The sequence below is a fragment of the Drosophila mojavensis genome, unplaced genomic scaffold (assembly GCF_018153725.1).
Source record: "Drosophila mojavensis isolate 15081-1352.22 unplaced genomic scaffold, ASM1815372v1 contig_19, whole genome shotgun sequence".
NCBI classification, from domain to species: Eukaryota; Metazoa; Arthropoda; class Insecta; order Diptera; family Drosophilidae; genus Drosophila; species Drosophila mojavensis.
In genome coordinates, this window is record NW_025318726.1 from 340764 (window position 1) to 361316 (window position 20553).

The 20553-nt window shown below is 39.4% G+C and overlaps 2 protein-coding genes across 9 annotated transcripts in view; one reads left to right on the forward strand and one right to left on the reverse strand.

Annotated features, from left to right (window-relative positions):
• Nucleotides 1-20553, forward strand: part of LOC6572591 (zinc finger protein rotund) — a 53095-nt gene that overhangs the window by 22292 nt on the left and 10250 nt on the right. For 5 of the 7 annotated variants that reach the window (XM_044007621.1, XM_044007622.1, XM_044007623.1 and 2 more), the window contains 2 exons: nt 1763-1816; nt 3670-3944. In XM_044007621.1, coding sequence (XP_043863556.1) covers nt 1763-1816; nt 3670-3944 — 329 coding nt within the window. Of the gene's footprint in view, nt 1-1762; nt 1817-3669; nt 3945-18487; nt 18828-20553 lie in introns of those variants that run through there. The other 2 variants (XM_044007625.1, XM_044007626.1) reach the window with 2 other exon arrangements.
• Nucleotides 8239-12964, reverse strand: LOC6572590 (GTPase-activating protein RacGAP84C). Of its 2 annotated transcripts, XM_001998661.4 has the most exons (4): nt 12948-12964; nt 10279-10688; nt 9427-10222; nt 8239-9361 (listed from the first exon to the last, which is right to left on the reverse strand). In XM_001998661.4, the coding sequence occupies exons 2-4, from the start codon at nt 10563-10565 to the stop codon at nt 9344-9346; spliced, it is 1101 nt and encodes a 366-aa protein (XP_001998697.1). In that variant the 5' UTR covers nt 10566-10688; nt 12948-12964; the 3' UTR covers nt 8239-9343. The 2 variants fall into 2 exon arrangements, with proteins under 2 accessions (XP_001998697.1, XP_015022005.1); XM_015166519.3 differs by lacking the exon at nt 12948-12964 and having other exon boundaries at nt 9423-10222; nt 10279-10674.

Below are 20553 nucleotides of genomic sequence, written 5' to 3' on the forward strand. Positions count from 1 at the left end.
AACATCTCTCTGTGCAACAGCAACAACGGCGGCAACATTGACAGCAACACGCTCCAAAAAGGGTTTGCGGTAAACGGGTCCGATATCGGGTTAGTAGCTCCGTTGGCGGCAATGATCTCGACCCGATAATGTCAACGCTAGGCAATTGGCCAATAACATTGTTGTTGTTGTTGTGGTTGATGTTGCTGCGCTGCTGCTGCTGCTGCTGCTGCTGCTGCAACTGCGATAAGCATCGCAGCAACATCGCGACCAACAATGTAGATGTAGATGTATCTATGCGATGCATTCGCTTTTACCTGTACGCCTGCCTGTTGGCTTTTACCTGTACAAATTAACAATACGGACGACTTCAGCTATGCTGGCCATGACTCACAGACTGGGCCAAGACGCGGCCTGACTGCTGCAAACATGTTGTAGCTCATATTGCTGCACTCGAAGAAATATATACAGAGAACTTGCGAAAGATTTTCAGAAAATAAGGAAAATGAAATGAAAAATGAATTATTATGAATTAACATAAATTAAAATGAATTATCACGAATTTTTATGAATTATCAAGAATTATTCTGCATATCCAAAATATATTTAAATTGAATTTATGGCAAATATTCTGCGCGAATGAAATAAATCTATTTTCTTAATAAAGAAAATATTTGAAAATATTTCAAAAAAATTTTGTACAAAAAAAAATATATTGATATATTTCATATATTAATAAAAATTGTAAAAAAAAAAAAAAAAAACAAAATCAAATTTTAAATAAAAATTAAAGAAATAAATAAATAAATTAATTAATAATTATATTAATACATAATTGAAAAACTTTTAGTATATCAACTTTTTTTTTATTATTATTATTATTATTTTCATAAAAAAAAATATTTTTATTAGTATTATATTAGTATTATACAACAATTAGGCATTCGCTTTGTATTCCTTTGCCTCGATCTGCTCATTTTTCTGCTCTCGAAAAGACAGATTTATTTCTTCGAGTGTATCCTGTTGGTTAGGCTGCTTGTGCCCCATCGTTCATTCAGTTTGGACAGTTTTGCCGGGCTGGCGCCATTCGCCCGCCCGTAATTAACACTAAAAATGTTGAACAACTTGAGTAGGCCTTGCTGGCAATTTGGGGCCAGCGATTGTCTGCAAATGTTTTATTAGAAAAGCTTTTGACATGCCAGCAGGGCGCCCTCGGCTGCACCGCTAATCCTCGCCAGCGAGTGGCCCAGTCCTCGGCATTTCCAGCTCATCAACAAATTCACACAATTTTTGCACGCAAATGCACTGGGCACTCAATTATGGATGGATAGAAAGATAGATAGATGGATGGCTGGATGGCTGGCTGACTAGAAGCGAGGCATTAAAAGACTATTTGAAAAAAAAAGAAGAAAATTGTGAAACTATTTTCACATAAACTGTAACTCAACTCGAGCGCGATTTCCCAGTGGCAATCAGAGCGGCCAAGTTTAATTAGAGAAGCCAGCGAGGAGCAGCCTGGTGGCAGAGGCGCAAGCAGCCTGGTGGCAGGTGGCCAGGGGGCAGGTGGCAGGTGGCAGCTTGGCAGTTTGGCGGCTGGCTGACGTGAGTGAACGTCGGCAACTTCAACGGAGACGCGCGGCATGACTTGTACTCGACTCAACTCAACTCAACTCGACTCGACTCAACGCGACTCCAGTCGATTGGACTGACAGCCGTGGCCACATTAGATGGCGCCACGGCTGACACAATTCAGCAGCCACTGAAGCAAACAACTCAATTGCAGGTCACTTTCTGGATGACAATCGTCTGGAGCACCATGCGGCGGTCGCCGGACAAGGTAAGTCTTACGATCCCAAGTCAAAGCTTTTCCCTTTTAAGGTCCAGCAACACTTGTCAACAAGATTTCTAATACATTTATTTTTTTTTTTTTTTTGTCTCCTTTCGTTTTGGTGTTTGCAATTTTTTAAGCAACATAAATTTGAAACGTGAGAGAAGACTGAATAACTAGACATATGTCTGGCATGGGCAGGGAGAATGCCTCTTAGAGAGAGATAGGCAGAGAAAGAGAGAGAGCTGAGAATGAAAGTATGAGCAGTTATTAAATGAGTAATGCAGCTTAAACTAAATGTATTAATATTGCAGTATGATAGGTGCTAGTAGGACGGAGTATTAATTATATACTATTCTCTTCATGTAATTACAGTGACGAGCAAAACTGTAACACGAATTCAATGTTGCAACTTCAAGAGTCTATATTTTTCTTTCTACTCTATGGATGTTTAAGATCTTAATTTTATTTTGTTAGTATGATATTTAGCTGTCTTATCTGAAAATTTGAAATCATTCAATTGGCTGGAGTAATTATAAGAAATATAAATGTAAGGAAAGTCAAATGTTACAGTTTTGCACCATATATTTTCAATGATATTCATGTCTGAAGAGTATTCAGGACACTTCAGGGACTTGAATCCTTGCCATATTATCCACTTTTTGACCAAATTAGACGTGTTCTTTGAGTCATTGTTCTGCATTTCTCAGTAGTAAAACCCATATGTTCACCTAATTCTCCCAAATTTTGTTGTAAAGTGATCAGGTACTATCCCGAAACATTATGCCATCGATTAAAACCAAGAGTTCCAGCACAATCTTTGTGTATTCTCCCTTAAACCAAAAGAGAGCAGCCACCGCGCTTGACAGTTTGCCTTACTGTTACAGTCAACAGACTGGACTGGAAGCATGATATAGATTTTGTATGCTATAGAATCAACCGTATTTCCTATATGTTTTGATTATCTTCATTTACATTTAGAGGAGGCTAGTTACTGATTAGCGGCTGAGAGGGCTAATAAACTAAAGTCTTTTTAGTCTCCTTATTCCGAAGTTGAGAATCATGCTTGTTCTCTTACATAACATTTTTATGAGTATATTTTAATATATACTATATAAGTACTGCAAATAAATAAAGCCGATCAGTTTTAGACAAAGTTAGACAAATGTTTTTTTTTTTTTTTCATATAAAAGTGTAAAAATTTCCAAATTCAATTAATTGCTAGTATTACATAAATAATTGATTTATTATAATTTTACAAATAATAAATAAAGAGGAAAGTAAATATAAATAAGTAAACTTGAATATCAACAGAGAATCATTGCAAGAGTCTTTTTCTGATTGTATGCTCAATATTATTTTAACAAGTTTTATTGTTAGCGAAAACTTGCTGATAGTGATTATATATTATATGATTATTAAACATTTTTTTTTTTTTTTTACTATATTTAATATATATTTTAATTACATTTATCGACATTTATTACTCTATTATAAAGTTAAGTCTTATCTTTCTACTTTTCTTTTTCAATTCAGTGCCAAAATAAATAAATAAATTAAAAAAAAAAAAAAATAAATAAATAAATAATAATAATTCTGCTTTCTGCATAGTAGGATACCGAAAGAGACAAAGTCGTTATCATATTAAGACAAATTAAATTAAATTTAAATTTTACTTAGGCTCTAACAAAGTTTATTTCAATGCTCAAGTTAGGCAAGGATCAATGAATTCCATTTATTTATCAATTTTTTTTATCAGACTCTTATTTCTTCAGTGTTATAAAATGCTTATTTATTTACATATTAAAGAATCATATTTATGATATTTATTTATTGCAATGCAAGCTATTTCTTTTTCACAGGCAGCCTGGGACTTGGCGCTGTCAACGGTTCTGGCTCCGGGCCGGGAGGCGGCAACTCCAGCCTGGCTGGCGGTTCGCATCATGGCAATCACGTGTCGGCGGCTGCTGCAGCCGCGGCGCATCATCACAACAATGCGGTGGCAGCTGCCTCGGCGGCGGCGCTGCTCGTCGTCCCGCAGCCCATCAATGCCAGCAAAATGGGCGGGCCGGGACCGGGCGGCCACGCACCGGCCGGAGGCAGTGGACGAAAGTATCAATGCAAAATGTGCCCGCAGGTAGGTGGAGCCGCTTTCATTGTACGCCGACTGATATTTGCATTGCACTTACCGGTTAAGTTAAGGCTTAAACGTATTTTGGCCGTCGGCCTGGCCCAGAGAAGTGTTGACAACGAGTCGACGGCCAGCGGAGCGACGCGACGGCCTTTGTTTACAATTTTCCAGTTGATTTGTTTGGCCCAGAAAAGTTTCGAATTTCAGCCGGATTTCTGTGCCCGCATCGTATGGCCTCTCTTCTTCAATACGCCTCCTTCGCCCTCCGCTCCCCCTTGACATGTTAAGCGCGTTTTTTTTCCCACATTTCATTCAGCTTGAGCATCAGCCAACACACTTGACCGAAACTGGACAGAAAACGGCATTAATGACACTCAACAGATGCTGCTCATAAAATGTCAATTATGCATCGACCTGCAAGTGTGTGGCCCTCTGCGTGTGTGTGTGTGTGTTTGTCAGTGTGTTAATTGCAGTTAATTGAGCTTATTGTTTTTAACGGTTACACTTGTTTTTTGTTCTCTTTTCTTTTTTGATTCTCTGCTGACCTGCGGCAGGTGGCACTGCCAGATTTTTGCTGCGTATGTCGAGTCAATGATATGCGTGGGATAATGCAACGGTAGGGGCAGAAGATTGAACTGAAAGTCGGAATATTGCTTGACACTGAGGAGGATTAACGAAAAGATGATAAGATTTAGCCTGTATAAAGATAGTTTAGCTATAAAAAGTGAGATTTAGCTGCTATGAATTGAGTAAGCAAAACGCAGCAAATATTTGCTGGATAAGAAATGCTAAAACTTGAATTCATGTTGTAATAATATGAAATATATGACTTAAATTGAATTTCAAGTTTAAAGTATATGTATAAAACACAATAGGAGAGAGCCTATCTGCCTTCAAATATTTCTCTACTCACCTATAAAAATGGCAAAAAATTGACGGTTGCTTTAGCTCATATACTGATGCGTATGTGTATATGCGTGTGCCTGTGTGAGTGTGTTAACGAAGATCGAACAAATGAAAGTAAATTGAACAACAAAAATCGCAAAAACCCCCCAAATAAAAAAGAAAATTGTAGAAAATTGTTGTTGTTTTTCGTGTTGTTGGGAGCAGCCGCAGCAGCAGCAATAACGAAATTTTGTTGTCCATTGGACGAATGATATGTCGGCCAGATATGCCACACCCAGAACGCCCACAAATTGTGGTGCGGAGCTAACAGCTAACAGCAGCGTGCGCTGATGAGCGAGACTCTGTGTGTGTGTGCGTGTGCGTGTGTGTGTGTTCGGGTGGGCGACTGATGATGTTGATGACGCTGCTGAAAAGCCAGCAACAATAGCAACAACAACATCAGCAGCAGCAGCAGCAGCAGCTACGGCTGGGCTGAAGAGGTGTTCATTTGTGCGAGGCGAAGTGAAATAGCAGCATGCCTAAAAGTATGCTGCAAATTTTTTTTGCAGCTGCCGCTGCGTGCGAGTGAATTCACAGTTGCTGTGCGAGAGTGTGTGTGTGTGTGTCAACTTTATGTTTCCTTTTTGTAGCTTACACACATATGCATTTATGAGTATGAGTTTGGGTGCTTACGTGTGTGTGTGTGTGTGTGTGTAAGCTGCACTACTGGAAATTAGTGCGTTTCTACGCTCAAAAGCGTCTGCTGGTCTGCTGCTACGTTTTTAATTACCCACACTTGGCATTTTTTTACGGTGCTGTTTTGGCAGTCTCCTTGTTGTGCTCGCCGTTGTTGTTGTTGTTGTTGTTGCCAATGCAGCTAAAGCTTCAATTGGAATTACTTCACTTGGCACTCGCATCTGCGTTGTAGCAGCAGCAGCAACTACTTTTTTTTTTTGTCTTCTTTAAAGCCTTTGACTGGCCACACATCTACGTATCCATATAGCACACAGCCTGTGCATGTCCATGCGCATCTGTGTGAGTGCTCCTCTCTCTCTCTGCATGTGTGTGTGTGTGTGCTGCAGCCAGCCTATCATGTTAGTGTGCGCTGGCCTGCTTTCTCACTTCCCTTCTTCTTCTTTTTTATTTTGGCTGTGCAAGAGGAGGGGCAAATGTTATTTTTGCACTTTTTTTGTTGGTCGAAAAATGATGTGTGAGCGTACGGGCAGGTGGTAGACGTTAAAGCTTTATGATCTTCATTTGCTGCCCCGAGAAATCGATGTAGCAATCAAAACTGAATTGGAACTGACTGAAATTTCTGACTGACTTTAAGCATTTTTCACATTAATTATTAATCACAATTTCTAACTTTTTCTACAAATAAAATATAGATATAAAATAAAATATCAAATCACCAATACATACACAATTATTCAATTTTTTAAATATTCTTAATTACGTCCATTTTGCCAATATAAAAAATTGGAGACGGCGATTTCAATAAAAAAAAAAAAAAAAAGAATCAACTGGAATGCGCTCGAAAATGCTCTCTGCGCCCATGCGACTGACACATACGTATGTGTGTGTGTGTGTGTAACGGTGGGTGTATGTATGCTGGGCATTAAATTGTCGCTGCCTTTTCGGCGCCAGCTCCCCAGCCAACACGCGTAATGCCCCTTTATAATTTTGCACAGCAATTTTTTAGTTACATTTATCGTGAGTTTTTTTTTATGCATTTCCTCTTTTTTTTTTTTTTTTTTTGGTTTTTGCATTCACTCAACTCACTCCGCTGCCCAGCTTTGTGTGTGCTATGTGCACTAACACAATTACACACGCACAGCCAAGCCGCTGAAGCACTGGACATGCCCCGAAAGGGGGCGTGTAGGCTGCTCAAATAGCTCACACTATCAATTAGTAAAATTACATGCGAAAAACGAGCGCAAAATGTTTTGCCACGTTAAGCAAGTAAAAACACACAAAAAAAAAAAAAAAGTAAAACGAAAAAGAAAATCTAAAAAAAATTAGCGCACTCTCGCTCTGCATACACACACACACACACACACACACACACACACGCATGTGCACTTGTTGTCGGTAATTCCCCTCATTTAATTAACAATAAAAATAGGCTAAAAAGTCTAAAAAAAAATAAGTAAAAACTGCAAGCGATTATGCATACATGCCGCACACATACATAGCCACCGCACACACACACACTCACACACGCACACGCACGTACATTGCGCGCGTGCCATTTGTTAAACAATTTTAACGCGCGCCCCCAAGTAGGCAACGCTTTTTTGCCAAGCAGCGCGGCCCACACAAACACACACACACACGGACACACATGCACGCACACGGATGGCCGGTATTAAAATTTTATCCGATATAATGCATGAATTATGTAAACTATTTTTATATTTATTTTTATTGTTGTCGTTGATTTTTGTTATTTTTTGTTTATTTTGTTTTTTTTTTTTTTATTATTTTATTTTTGCAATTTTTCTGAAACGCGTATTGGTGGCCCCAGCGCGCTGCCATTGCCCCTACATGTGCGTGTGTGTGCGTACGTAAACGTGTGTGTGTGTGTGCGTGTTTGTGTTGGTCAGCGGCCTTTAGCATTAGCATTTGGTTAATGTTAACGCGTGTCGCCCTCTATCGACCGAAACAAGTATGCCTCACATGCATTTTTAGTGCGGTTAGCAACTGTACATACACTCACACACACACATAGAATATTTTTAATCTATGGCAGCTGTCCCGCTTGCACAGCTATTGCCATCTCGCTCCTTCGCACTGTTGCAGTTTGTAACTTGTTTATTTTTAATTTTATTATGTGTACATTATTTTGCCAATGCATTGATATGTGTGTGTGTGTGTGTTTGTTGTGTATGTGTCTATTTATGCACTCGTCCGTTGCATTCAAGTGTTTTGTTTTGTTTTGCTTGTATTTTGCATATTGCATGAAATCATGCGCTTTTTTCCCAGTTCCTAGGAAAATGGTTTTTAAAACGTCAACTCGTTAGCTCTGTGTGTGCGTGTGTATATGTCTGTGTGTGTGCGTGTGTATATGTCTGTGTGTGTGTGTGCTTTGTTTTTTTTTTTAGAACTTTGCTTATTAATTTTTTATTATTGTATTAACGCTTGGGGCAACTTATTTATTTATATACAAATTTATTCAGTTGATGTTTTGCTTGCTGCTTCAAATAACATCAATAATCAACATGCCGCAAATATGTTCCAGCGAATTATTAATTTTATAAAATTTTTTCACGTTGCCTCTCAGAGTTTTATCAAATTCAGTTTAAGGCTCTTAAAGCCTGACAAAAGTTATAAGAGCCTTAAATATATTATAAATCGAATTTATTTTTATAAAGATATTGAATTGAATATGGATTAGCTGAAATAAAATATTAAATTTTATATGTAAGCACATTATTTTTATTGAAACAGTTTATAAATGACAAATGTATTCCTTATAAAAATATATATATATTCATATTATATTCCAATGGATATTGCAGCCTTTGGATCTCCACTCTTAACAAATCAATAAAGAGCTTTATTCTCCCTTGCTCAAAAACTAAACTCAACTTATGATTTCTTCTATTTATGAAGTTCTCTTTTTAATAGAATTTAAAGTTTTAGAAACGAAACTTGTTTCAGCTCAAGTTGTTTATCTACCTTCACGTTGTCTCTCGCAGCTTTAAAAATTTAAATTAAAGAATTTTGGAGACTGACAACAAACACAATTGCAAATAAAACTAATTTGATAAAAAGCAATGAAGTATGGATAAATGGCAAACCAAATTGCAATTTCAAATATAATAATATTTATTCAGAGAAACGGTTCAGTTAGTTGGTGGCATATTCATTCTCAAATGTAAAATAAATTGAATTTTTAAATGTGTTATCATTATTTTATCAAAAGATTTACGTTAATTGCTGATATATTCATTCCCAAAAATAAATTATGTTTTTGTGGGATCTAATATTTTGTTGGATATCCACTCGAAGATAAATTACCAAGCTCATCGAAGATCTATATTTACCATTGCTCAAAAACCAAAATCAACTTAAGAGCTTTTCTTAAGTCTAATATGAACTGCTCTATTTGAGACTCTCAGCTCTAGTAGCAAAAATTGAATTAGCCTTAATACGGTTTTAAATATCGTGCAGAGCTATCCTCTTCATCTCCTGCTGAATGGCATGAATTCAACGACAAAGTGAATAATATTTTTAGGAAACCATATTTCTTTTAGAGCTGTGAACAAGTGTTTACTATCTATCCCCCACATCTCTTGTTAACTGATGTTTTCACTATTTCACACATCTCTGCTTGCTGGAAACAGCTGTGATATCGGTGTGTGTGTGTGTGTGTGTGTGTGCGTGTGCGTGTGTGTCTGTGTGCGTAATTAGCCTTAGTGCTCAAATTACAATTAACCAAAACAAGCTAACAAAATAACGGGGCTAGTCTATGCTATCCATTAGTCAGCTATCAACAATCTCGAGTTGACCTGGACTCAGTCAGCGAGATTAACCTGTGAAAGGGCAGCAATCAGATATCGAACCAAATGGGAGGAGGGTGCTTTTGATACAAACCTACCATGGATCGGAAGTAGGTCTTCACAGACTGCCAGTGGGCGCTGGAGGAATGGTAGTTTTCACGCTTCCACTCGTCATCGTCCAGCGAGCTGGCTGGCAGCAGCGGCTCCACCTCGAGGAACTGCGCCCAGAAGCCGGCCGATTGCAGCAGCAGGACACGCAGCACCTGCTGCCACAGGACAATGTTGCTCAGATTCAAGTCGGCGTCGTCAAAGAGCGTGGGCGCGAATACAACGGCGATGTTATTGATGGACATCTTCACGGCTGGACTCTCGGCGATGCGCTGCCAGTGCAGCATGAGGAAGGCCAGGGTGTCGCGATGCGCCTGCGGCAGATCTACCATGGCCAGATAGAGCTGCTCCTCGACAGCCAGCGGATCGCTGAGCTGCGTGGCGAGCACAAAGTCCGGCCTGTGGTACATGGGTATGAGGGGTCGCTCCAGCGAGCGCAGAAAGTCCTTCACGCAGCAGCAGAGTGTGTGCGTATCCTTGTCGCCCAGATGCGGCGTCGCCTTGCCGCGCAGCAGCTTGTGCCGCAAGCGCTTGACCTTGTCCCTGGTGGAGGAGACTCGATAGAGCCCCTCCAGCTCCAGGCCGCGTGCCTCGATCTCCGTCACACAGTGCACGATCAGCGCGGGCACCATGGGCGCCACATGCGGCACATAGTCGCTCAAATGGCCCCGCTTCGTGCTGGCCAACGGCTGTGGAATGCAGTTGACCGTCAGCTGACTGCAGCACTCCGTGTGGCAGCGCAGCGGACAGTCGCGGCACCTCAGGCTAGCCACACCAAAGCGAATGCTGGAAGCCAGGCGACTCATATGAATGTCGTGGGAATATCGTACGGATATACTCACCGCTTGTTGCACTGCACGCAGTTGCCCACGTTCGAGTAGTAGGCCTTCAGCTTGAAGTTGTGCTGGCGCAGCAGCAGGAGCGGCGACTGCGGCTGAGCCGCGGGGTAGATGGGCGTGTAGCAGTCATCCCGCTGCAGCGATATGTCGTCGCTGCCATTGGGATTCATGTGGATGCGCAGGCGATCGTCCAGCAGCGAGTCTATCGACTGCTCATCGTACATGCGAAACTGCCTGCTCAGATCATTGAACGAACTGTACTCGCGTCTCAGACGGTCCTTGGCCTGCATTGCAGCGTGTTGTGGCAGCGACTGGGTCCCAACTTCAAATGCCGCACACGCCAAATGTTGGTCGTCTGTTCTGCCCAGTTATCGCCACTTCTGATACTCAACCACACACACACACACACACACCTATATAGATATATGTGTGTGGATATATAACTGTGTGCGCTGAGCAAATCAGCTGTCACTCTTCATTGAGTCAGCTGCCTGGCCAATGTATTTCCAGCAAAATTTTACTTCGCAGAATGTTTGCTTTTCCTCTTCGCTCTACTCCGACTCGCACTCACGCTATACAGTTAGTTCGTAAGCTAATAATTCCGAATAGAATAAAGACTTTGCCGGCTTTGCTCGAAAACAGATAATATTTTTATTATTATATTTTATGAATGTCGAACACAGCTGAGGCTGCTTTGTTATTTGATAGCTTCGTGATTGCAATTGTTTTGACGAGCTAATACGATATATATCGTATAACTAATGACAACATATCAGATGTTTTGGATTTGATATTATTTATTTATTATTATTATTTATTTTCTTTTTTTTTTTTTTTTTTTAGTGTAGCACCTGTACCTTATTTAGTAGCTTAACGCATAGATGGGTAATTCATTTAGAGCGCAGTATACGAATTTTAAATGGAGGTAGTCTTACTCACTATTTAGTTGCCTTGAAGTTCGTGCAGAGACTCACTCGCATGCGAACAGACTGGGGGATCTCAATAATCTTTCGCTGCATCCGCTTATATGCCCTCCAATCTGCTCTTAGGCTGTATGCAGTTTGAGCTCATGTGGAAGTTTAGGGAAGCTTACGGCACTATATTAATTGGATTTGGCAGCTATCGCTCAAATTTGCACTCATAAAGCCATATGGGCAGTACATAAGGTTCTCCTCTCTCCCTCTTTCTTATTGTTGAGCCACCTCAGCCCCAATTGTTCATGAGGATATTGCTTTATTGTAGCTTTGCGGTGTGGCTCAAAGGTAAGACTCGTCCGAGGTATCTTGGTAACTTGTGGCGGCTGCTTCAGGTATTTCCGTCTAGTTGGCTTGGAGGGGTCTACGTCACTCTTTTGACGGTCAAGCATGTGTTTATTTATTTACATTTCTTTGTATATTTAATAAATTTAAATACACCTTAATAGATGGTTAAATGCCTTAATTGTTATTACTTTGAATCTAATTATATTGAAGTCATCTCGGAGATCAAACGAATACAATCGAGGAGGAGTCTATTCAGTCTCTTGTTGCTTGTGTTGGTGGTTCCTTTCCTTTAATTTATTCCACAGTTTTTTCTTTGCATAATGGTGACAGCAACCTAAAATGATTTAGTTGTAATTTATTAACAAATTGCAATAAATTCAACATGGAGTTTCTTCCAAAACAATAATCGTGAAACAATATAAGAAAAAATTATGATATAAATAGATATAGGAAATGGAACTCAAGAATTAACATTTTTCCTGCTTTACTTTAAACAAACCTTAAATCAAAGAATAAATAAGCTTATCATGTAATATACAAATATTATATTACTATGAAGAGTAGACGAACAATATTTCCGAATAGAATCGAAATAAGTTCCGCCTTCCTTTTTAGTCATTCAAAGTCAGCTTTAAACAAGCTTCAAAGTCAAATGTGAAAACATTTCAAAAAGCAAAAGCAAATATCACTTTAAATATTTGTGCGATACTCGGGGGAATTCAATGTCACGCCGCGGAGATTGGTGTAAAAACAATCTGATGGGAAAACAATTTGTGAAAGTATCAATGAATTCTAAGCGCGATGAAAATGGCTCAATGGCCGCGCTAAATGGATGAAAAATTCATGGAAAAACGCTTTGCGGCCGACAAACAAAATACGTCCAAAAAACTAAAAAGAACTGAAAAAAAACTCAAAAACTAAACACCATCAAAAGCGAAAATGTTAGAGGCAGAGTAAAAAAAAATAGAAATAAAAATATAGAATATTTTTTTTTTTTTTTTCTTTTCGATTTTTGAATTTGGCGTCTGACAAATGTGCCGCACTCTATATACTTGCCGGCGCAGCGCTTTGCCGTCAATTTTAACGAATGAATAAACGTGAGTGGTGCGGGGGCTGGCGGGCTGCAGGGCTGGGGGTTTGGGTGCGAATGAGGCACAGCAACGGGCGAAATTAACGAACGAGGCGGCCAAAAGGCGAATGAATTTGATTTTTATATTTTTGTTGCCGTTTTTTAGGCGTCAGCTGCAGCAGCGCAGTCAACGCACTGTGTGTGAGTGTGCGTTTGTGTGTGTATGTGTTTGATTGGATGGGCTGTCTACTCCTCTGTGTGTGTGTGTGTGTGATGGGCGTCGCATTGAATTCGTAGTTATTAATGCGTATTGAAATGCACATGTGCATACACACACTCACACACACACACACACATCGACAGAGTTATGTGTGTGTGTGTGTATTTGTGTGCTTTGTTTGTATTCAAAGTCCACAAACGCCAGTCACGCATTGGAATAAGCCCATGCAAGTAACCATAGCAAATGTGCGGGCTTTGGCCCCAAAAGCCGACACACCGACGCCCACACCCCCTCACTCCTCAATCCACATATGTATGCATGTGTGTGTGTGTGTGCTTTCTACTGTCCACTGTGCTCCAACACAACACAACAAAACAACTAAAAAAATCTCTGTGACACGCAAAAAAAAGCAAAAAAGTAAAGCAAGCCAAAGCAAAATGCAAAACAACGTAGAAGCACACACATACACACACACAAAACACAACCATACACGCTAAAAAAAAAAAAAAAAGAAATAGGAAATATTACATCGAAATCCACTGACAGTGTTGCCACATGGTGTTAATTAATTTTTCACACACGAAAATGTTGCCACAGCTTTTTCTAAAAGTGAAAACGTTTTTTCTTTTGCATAGATAAGCGAAAATGTTGCAAAAGAAGTTAGATGATATATGCGTATATAGATGTGGGATCTCGGAATGGAAAAAAAATATGTTAGCTCTTTAAGATTTTTTAGTAATAAACATTAGTTTTTATTCTGAGCTTTGATGCATTTGGATTATGGCAGGAAATTTTTTTTTTTATATTTGTTAAATATTTTATACACTCGTATCCATATTTATTTGTCAAATCCACATTCGCTTCACTATAATTATTTTCTTATATACATACATTCTACTCAATTAGATGGCATGAGAGTCTCATCCCAATCGTAAACATGCCCATAAAATACTTCGCCAAAGGTTGATTAGTATTCTAGTCGAAAAATATTGAATTTGACAAATGAAAGAAATAAATGAGTTATCTCGAAATAATGGATCTTTTAAAAAGAGTCTAAGAATTACATTTTTTTTTTTTTTTTTTTTTAAATTTTTTATTATTATTTATGTTAATTCTATTTTATTTGTATTATTTTTAATTTGTTTAATTTTTGATTATTAAGATCAGCTTTTATCGTCAAAACGAAATTCCTTAGTGAGCGACCCAATTCATATTCGGCTAGGTTTACTAAGTTAAGAGATTTATTTGAATCGAAAGATTATGCATACTTTATAAAAATGAAATTAAAAAAAAAATATATATATATATATATATATATTTTTTTTTTAATAGTTTTGCTTAGTGTCTTAGACCTTGTTGCGCATTTCTTATTAAACTTCAATTAGTGAGGAAGCCTGTTACCCAAATATAATTCTCAGATCTACAATAAATTATTACGGATTCTATTCTACAACACTTCCAGCTCTGCAGAATTCTTTTCTGCGCTGGAATCCTTTTCTTCCTCGCAAGTTGTTAATCATAGCCCGCTTTAATTCGAGTTGGCTTAAATGCGCAGCCTGACTATTTGTGTATTTGCTGCTGAGTCACAAAGTACTAATGTGAATATCCCTAGATCTAGGGATATACAGAGGTGGTCAAAAGTAATTACACACCGAGCTTTTTTCTGCATGCTCAGCTTTAAAAGCTTGTTGTTGTTGTTGTTGTTCGCTGTTTTTGAAAAAAAAGCTTTTGTGTCATAAAGCTTATTCTGTGTAGAAGCGATCGGCAAAAAGAAATTGCTAAAATAACGGTACAGGTTCGTAGATATAGCAAAAAGAACAGTTACCTAGAGGTTGTCAAAAGTATTTACACACATTTTTTTGCGTCATAAGTATTTACACAAAATTTAAACATTTTTTAATGGCATTAATTAATGTTATTTATTTTTAATTTTTGTTGAACATAATAAAGGGTTTATTTATTTAATTTAGTATTTTGTCATTCCCCCTTTTTCGTCAATTACAGCCTGAAGCCTGGCTGGAATTGATGTTACCAATGATCGGGCGAAGTCAACTGTGAGCTCCGACCATATTCCGGTAACTTCCCTGAATGGTATCATCCCGTTTCCGGTCCTTTTTGAATAGCCGTTTGGATTTTATTAAAGCCCAAACATTTTCAATAATGTTAAGGTCCGGACTTTGCGCAGGCCAGGGCAGGATTGCTTGATCTAAGTCCGCCAAAAACTTGGTGGGTATTGAGCCTTTGTGGCATGGAGCATTGTCTTGCTGCAATACCCATTCGATTGTTGGAAATAGTTTGTTCGCCGAAGTAAAAGCATTGTCATTTAATATGTGCAAATATCGTGATTGGGTCAGAGTGCCCTCTATTGGCACAAAATCTCCAAAACCATAGTACGACATGCAACCCCAAAACATTACTGTGCCACCTCCAAACCTGCTAAGAGGCTGCACTGCAGTTTTTTTATTTTGTCGACTTAAATGCATAAAAGTCTTTCGAAATGAGCCTTGAAACTGAAATGCAACCTCATCTGTCCACAAAATGTTGTACCAAAACTCCAAAGGCTTTTCAATGTACTCTAAAGCAAAAGCAAGACGTTTTGCTTTGTTTGCTTCCGAGATATCAATGATTTTTCGGACGACATAGGTGTTTATGTCAACATCCTTTAACCTTCTACGAATAGTAGCATCACTGACATGTTTACCAATTATCTGTTGTGATGCTGCAGACACTTTTAACTGGGCTTATCTCGGGGTTTTCTACGAATGTGCTGACAAGTCTTCTGCATTCCCTGGTGTTCAATGCTGGCTTTCGCCCACTTCGGTGTAAATTATTCAAATTTCCAAGTGTATCCCTTTTGTTAACCAAGTTATACACCGTTTTTCTAGATATTTTGAATATCTTTACCAACTCCGATGCCCCAACACCACTCTTAAACTTGGTTACGATCTCGGATCTTGTTTCGACTGATAGTTCCTTTGTTTTTACCATTTTACAGCACATCTACAATTTCAACTACAAATTGAATTCCGATCTTAGTCAAAGACCGCACATGATCAACGCAAATCAAAGACTAAAGGCAAATTTACATTGTGTAAATACTTATGACGCAAAAAAAATGTGTGTAAATACTTTTGACAACCTCTAGGTAACTGTTCTTTTTGCTATATCTACGAACCTGTACCGTTATTTTAGCAATTTCTTTTTGCCGATCGCTTCTACACAGAATAAGCTTTATGACACAAAAGCTTTTTTTCAAAAACAGCGAACAACAACAACAACAACAAGCTTTTAAAGCTGAGCATGCAGAAAAAAGCTCGGTGTGTAATTACTTTTGACCACCTCTGTATGTTTGATTTATCTGCTGTTTATAAACATTTGCATCGTCTAAATCGAGAGCCATTATATAAATTCTGCTATTCTGCCAAAATAAGAGTTAATATTGTATACCCTTTATTACAAACTGAAATCCAATTTTATATACCCAAAGTTTTGCGAGTTGAGTAGTCCACCAAAATTGTCTAACCCAATTCTGTACCACTAAGAGCAGTCATTTGTAATATATATACACGTTTCAATGGCAACTCTACGGCTTTTTTATGCCGTGAAGTTCAATTGAAATGAAACTAAAAAGCAAAATCTAAAAGCAAATTCAAACACAAAATACAAAACACAATCGCAAAAGCAACAACAACAACAACAAGCCGCAGAAGGGGCAACGGCAAAGCAAACGCAAAGGCAAAACGGAACAGCAAAAAATGCCATTTTTGAGCGGGTCAGAAGTGCGGCGCGCGAGCGAGACGGCACGAGCCAATGGAAAAAATTGTTTCCTGTGACAAGGCGGCCACGAAAAAAAATGTTGAAGGGGAGGCTGCGTGGAAAAAATGCACAGCAAATGGAAATGGAAGAAGTGCAGAAACGAAAAAAATTGAAAAAAAATTCGAGCGGGGCGAGCAGAGCAGCTGAAGCGTATGGAGTAGAAGTCGAGGCAAGGTTGCAGCAGCAGCAGCAGCATCCAGCCGCAGCCGCAGCCACAGCAGCAGCAGTAGCAGCTGGGAGAAAAAAAAAAAAAAACAACTTAGGAATAGCAGCGACGAGCAGCAGACAAACGACGGCTGCAGCGCAGCTGAAAGAGTTCGCTTTGTGTGTGTGTGAGTGAGTGAGAGGGTTGTGGAGTGGGGAGTGTGGGTAGCGAGAGGTGGAGACTGCTGGCAGTTAAGCCACGCGGTGGCTTAGGTCAGGACAGAGGCTGACTGAGGTGTGCGCTGCGTAGCTCTGTGTGGGTATGAGTGTGTGCGTGTATGAGTGTGTGTGTGAAACATTTTTTTCAGTTTTGCTACGCTTTCGAGCTGCTAGACTGATAGAGTGCTCCAGCGCTTGACAACACTGCGCTTCACATTGCAGTGTGACCAGCGCTGGCTGCGAGCTGCGGCGGCGGCATTAAAAAAACTGTTGCCTACTTTTATGCGCCGTCAAATATTCTATTACACAAATAGCGCGTGACAATAACAATAATTGCAATTATAATAGCAATTATTTGCAGCTGAATTAGTTAATTTATTGCACACTTTCCCCACTTCCACACGCCCTCTATTTCGACTTCGCCAGGCCGCCAAAAACCAAAACCAAAACCAAAATGCAAAGTCAAATTGCAAAAAGCTCTTCAATGCAAACGCCATGAAAAAAAATGATAAAAAAACAAACGGCATCAAAGTCGAACAAAACAAAATGATGGAAAAAATGCCATGGTCTGGGCTCGAGTACACGGGGCGGCAAGTGGGGGAGCGGTGGGCGAGGCGGTAAACTGAGGGGCAGCCAGCAAATTTGGGGGCGGTAAAGGCTAACACGAAGCTGCCAGCGAAAAAATTCCGTGCGTTTGTATGTGTATGCGAGCGTGTGTGTTTGTGTGCGTGGGCAAAACTTCCCCTTTTTTAAATTTTTTACTCACACACACACAAACATACACACAATACTTCCTCTTTTTTATTTTGCGAGTTTTTTAGAGCCCATCGGTTGGCTCCAAACTTGCCCCACACCAAATTGAGTTTGGGTCAATGTTGACGGCAAGTGCTTGCTGTTGTTGTTGTTGTTGTTATCGTTGTTTTGGCGCTGCTCTGTCAGGTGGCTGCGACGCGGGCAGCGCTGCCGCCGCGAACAGCGCAGCATTTGAATAGCGCCGGCAGCGACGCCGCCTATGCAACCAAAACTTTTTTTTTGCCTTTCGCCGAGTGTCTGTGTCTGTGTGTCTATGTGTGTGTGTGTGACTAAGTGAGTGTGTGTGCGTGGCATTTTTTTGCCCGTTTAGTTGGTTGTTGTTGTTGCTGCTGCTGCTTTTTTTATTTTTATTTTGCGAAGTATGTGTCTGTGTGTGTGTGTTGGCGCTTGCCCCTTTGCTGTGTGTAGTTGTTGTTGTTGTTGCTGCTGTGTCGGCCGGCGGCGGCCTTTAGTAAGCCGCCACCCACACACATACACACACACGCATACAACTACATTATGCTGCTGCTGCTGCGTTTTGAAGAGCCGCTGCGTCTGTGTTAGTGCGCGTTTTGTCTGTCTGGCAGCCAGCTCGTGCCTGTCGATGCTGCGTTGCTTTGCATCTCTCTCTGTGTGTGTGTGTGTGTGTGTGTGTGCGACCCCCCGAAAAATATATTGTTTCAGATTTTTTCATCATCGCTTTAGTTGAGTTTTTACATTGGTGACGGATCGTGCTCTCGGTTCGGTACGCGTTGCTGCTCCAAAACGAAACGAATCTCGACTCTCGACGTTCGACGCTCGACGCTCGCTGCTCTACAGGGCCAAAGCGCGCGTCTTTCAGTTCAGCTGTGTGTTTTTATGTGTGCGCAACATGTTCCTTGAGACGCCGCCAATAAAAGTAACTACAACAGCAGCAGCAGCAGCGACAGCAACAGCAAAAGCAGCAGCAACAACAAACAACTCGCAGCGTCTTCGGCTGACGTCGTCCGTGTCGTCTTTGTTGTTGTCGTCGCGACAAGGCTTATAAAAAGTACCAATCCCAATAACAACAGCAGCTAGAAGAAACAGCGTAACGAAAAAAAAATATAAAAAAAAAAAAAAAAACAAAAAGGAAACAAACTAAAACTCGAACTCGCACTTGACTCGGTTTCGGTTTCCGTTTCCGGTGCGCGCTTTAGACTTTTTCTGGCTGCTGCCTTTCGATTCAATTGCGCGCTTTGTGTTTATTTATTGCTGCAGCACACAAACAACGTACGCGTGTGTCTGTGTTGGTGTATCTTTAAGACACGCGAGCGTCTAATGCCGCATGGCTGGCCGTCACGTGCTTTGCCGCTAAGAAGAAAGCGAAGCAAACACAACAGCAGCTGGCTTTTGTTTTCCTTGCCACACGTACACACTTGCCGCCTGTGAATGTATGCTGTGTGTGTGTGTGTGTGCTCGTGGATGTGAATGTGTGTGTGTGTGTGCATATAAATAATAAATGTTCTTTACGTACTTCGTGACTCTGTGTGTGTGTGTATGTGGGTGTGGGCGTGGGTGCATATCAGCTGTTACTTGTGTTCAATATCAAGGTCACAATTATCCTTCAGCTTCCGCCTTTCACTCGACAAAACATAACAAAATCTCCGACGGTACAGAAGCAGTCGTCGAGCACTTGTTAAAATATGGGAATACTTCGTAGACTCTGGCGACATTTATAGTTAAAGTAGTAGAACTGATTTATGAAATATTTACCTAATGTAATACTGTCTTAAAGATTTTATGATAATGGAAAGCAATTGTGATCCACATTTGGATTTATTTTAAAAAATTTAACTAGACAACCTTTCTCTTAACTCCACTTCCATTTTGGAATACTTTTGGATGCATATAAATTTGTAAATTATAATTTGTATTCATAATATTCTAAACTAGTGACAGGTGAATGTGAACCAATAGTCAGCTTTTGAAATAGCAACCCAAACCATTCAATTATAACTAGTTCAAGATTCCAACTTTTGAACATTGAGAAAGCCTTATTAAGTTTATATATTTTATATTTATATATTTATATATACTTACAGTAATGTGTATATATAATATAAGAAATATATTTATAATACATTTATTTCGCGATAAATCGAAAAAAAATTTATACCGTTTAAAAAAAAATTCGTTCTCTATAATTTCAAATTCTGTGTAAATCGAAAAAAAAAAAAAACAACTCATCTTCCTCCATTTCGAATTAACGCGACTCAACTGTATTTACAAATAATAAATCATAATTCAATAAGTAGAAAGGCCCAAAAGAGCTATGAAGGCAGAGGTGCTCTTATCTTCTCTTCTTTCTTCTTCTTTTTATACCCTGAACCCATTGAAAATGGGAAATGGGTATATGGTATATATAATATGGTTTTTAGATTCTCTCTTGGCGTTTTCCATATTTTGAACATTAATATACAAAACATTAATCCAAATTAGTTTGATGAAACTAATAGACTCGCTTGAATAAAATTCATGTAATATTTGGGAATAACTTTAGAAATAACTTTGATAATTATCCTAATACATCTATGTGAAAATTTGATGAGTATATTTGCTTATAAATATTGTTTAAAAAAATGCATTAAACAAATTCAGCAGGCCAACATATTTGAAGGATTTCCGTGGGCATGAACTAGTTAATATATGTAAAACTCTGACAAGTCTAGTTTTTTAGTACTTCCACCTACATTTTGATATTTGTCACAAATGAAGTGCTAATTTACTAATCAGAA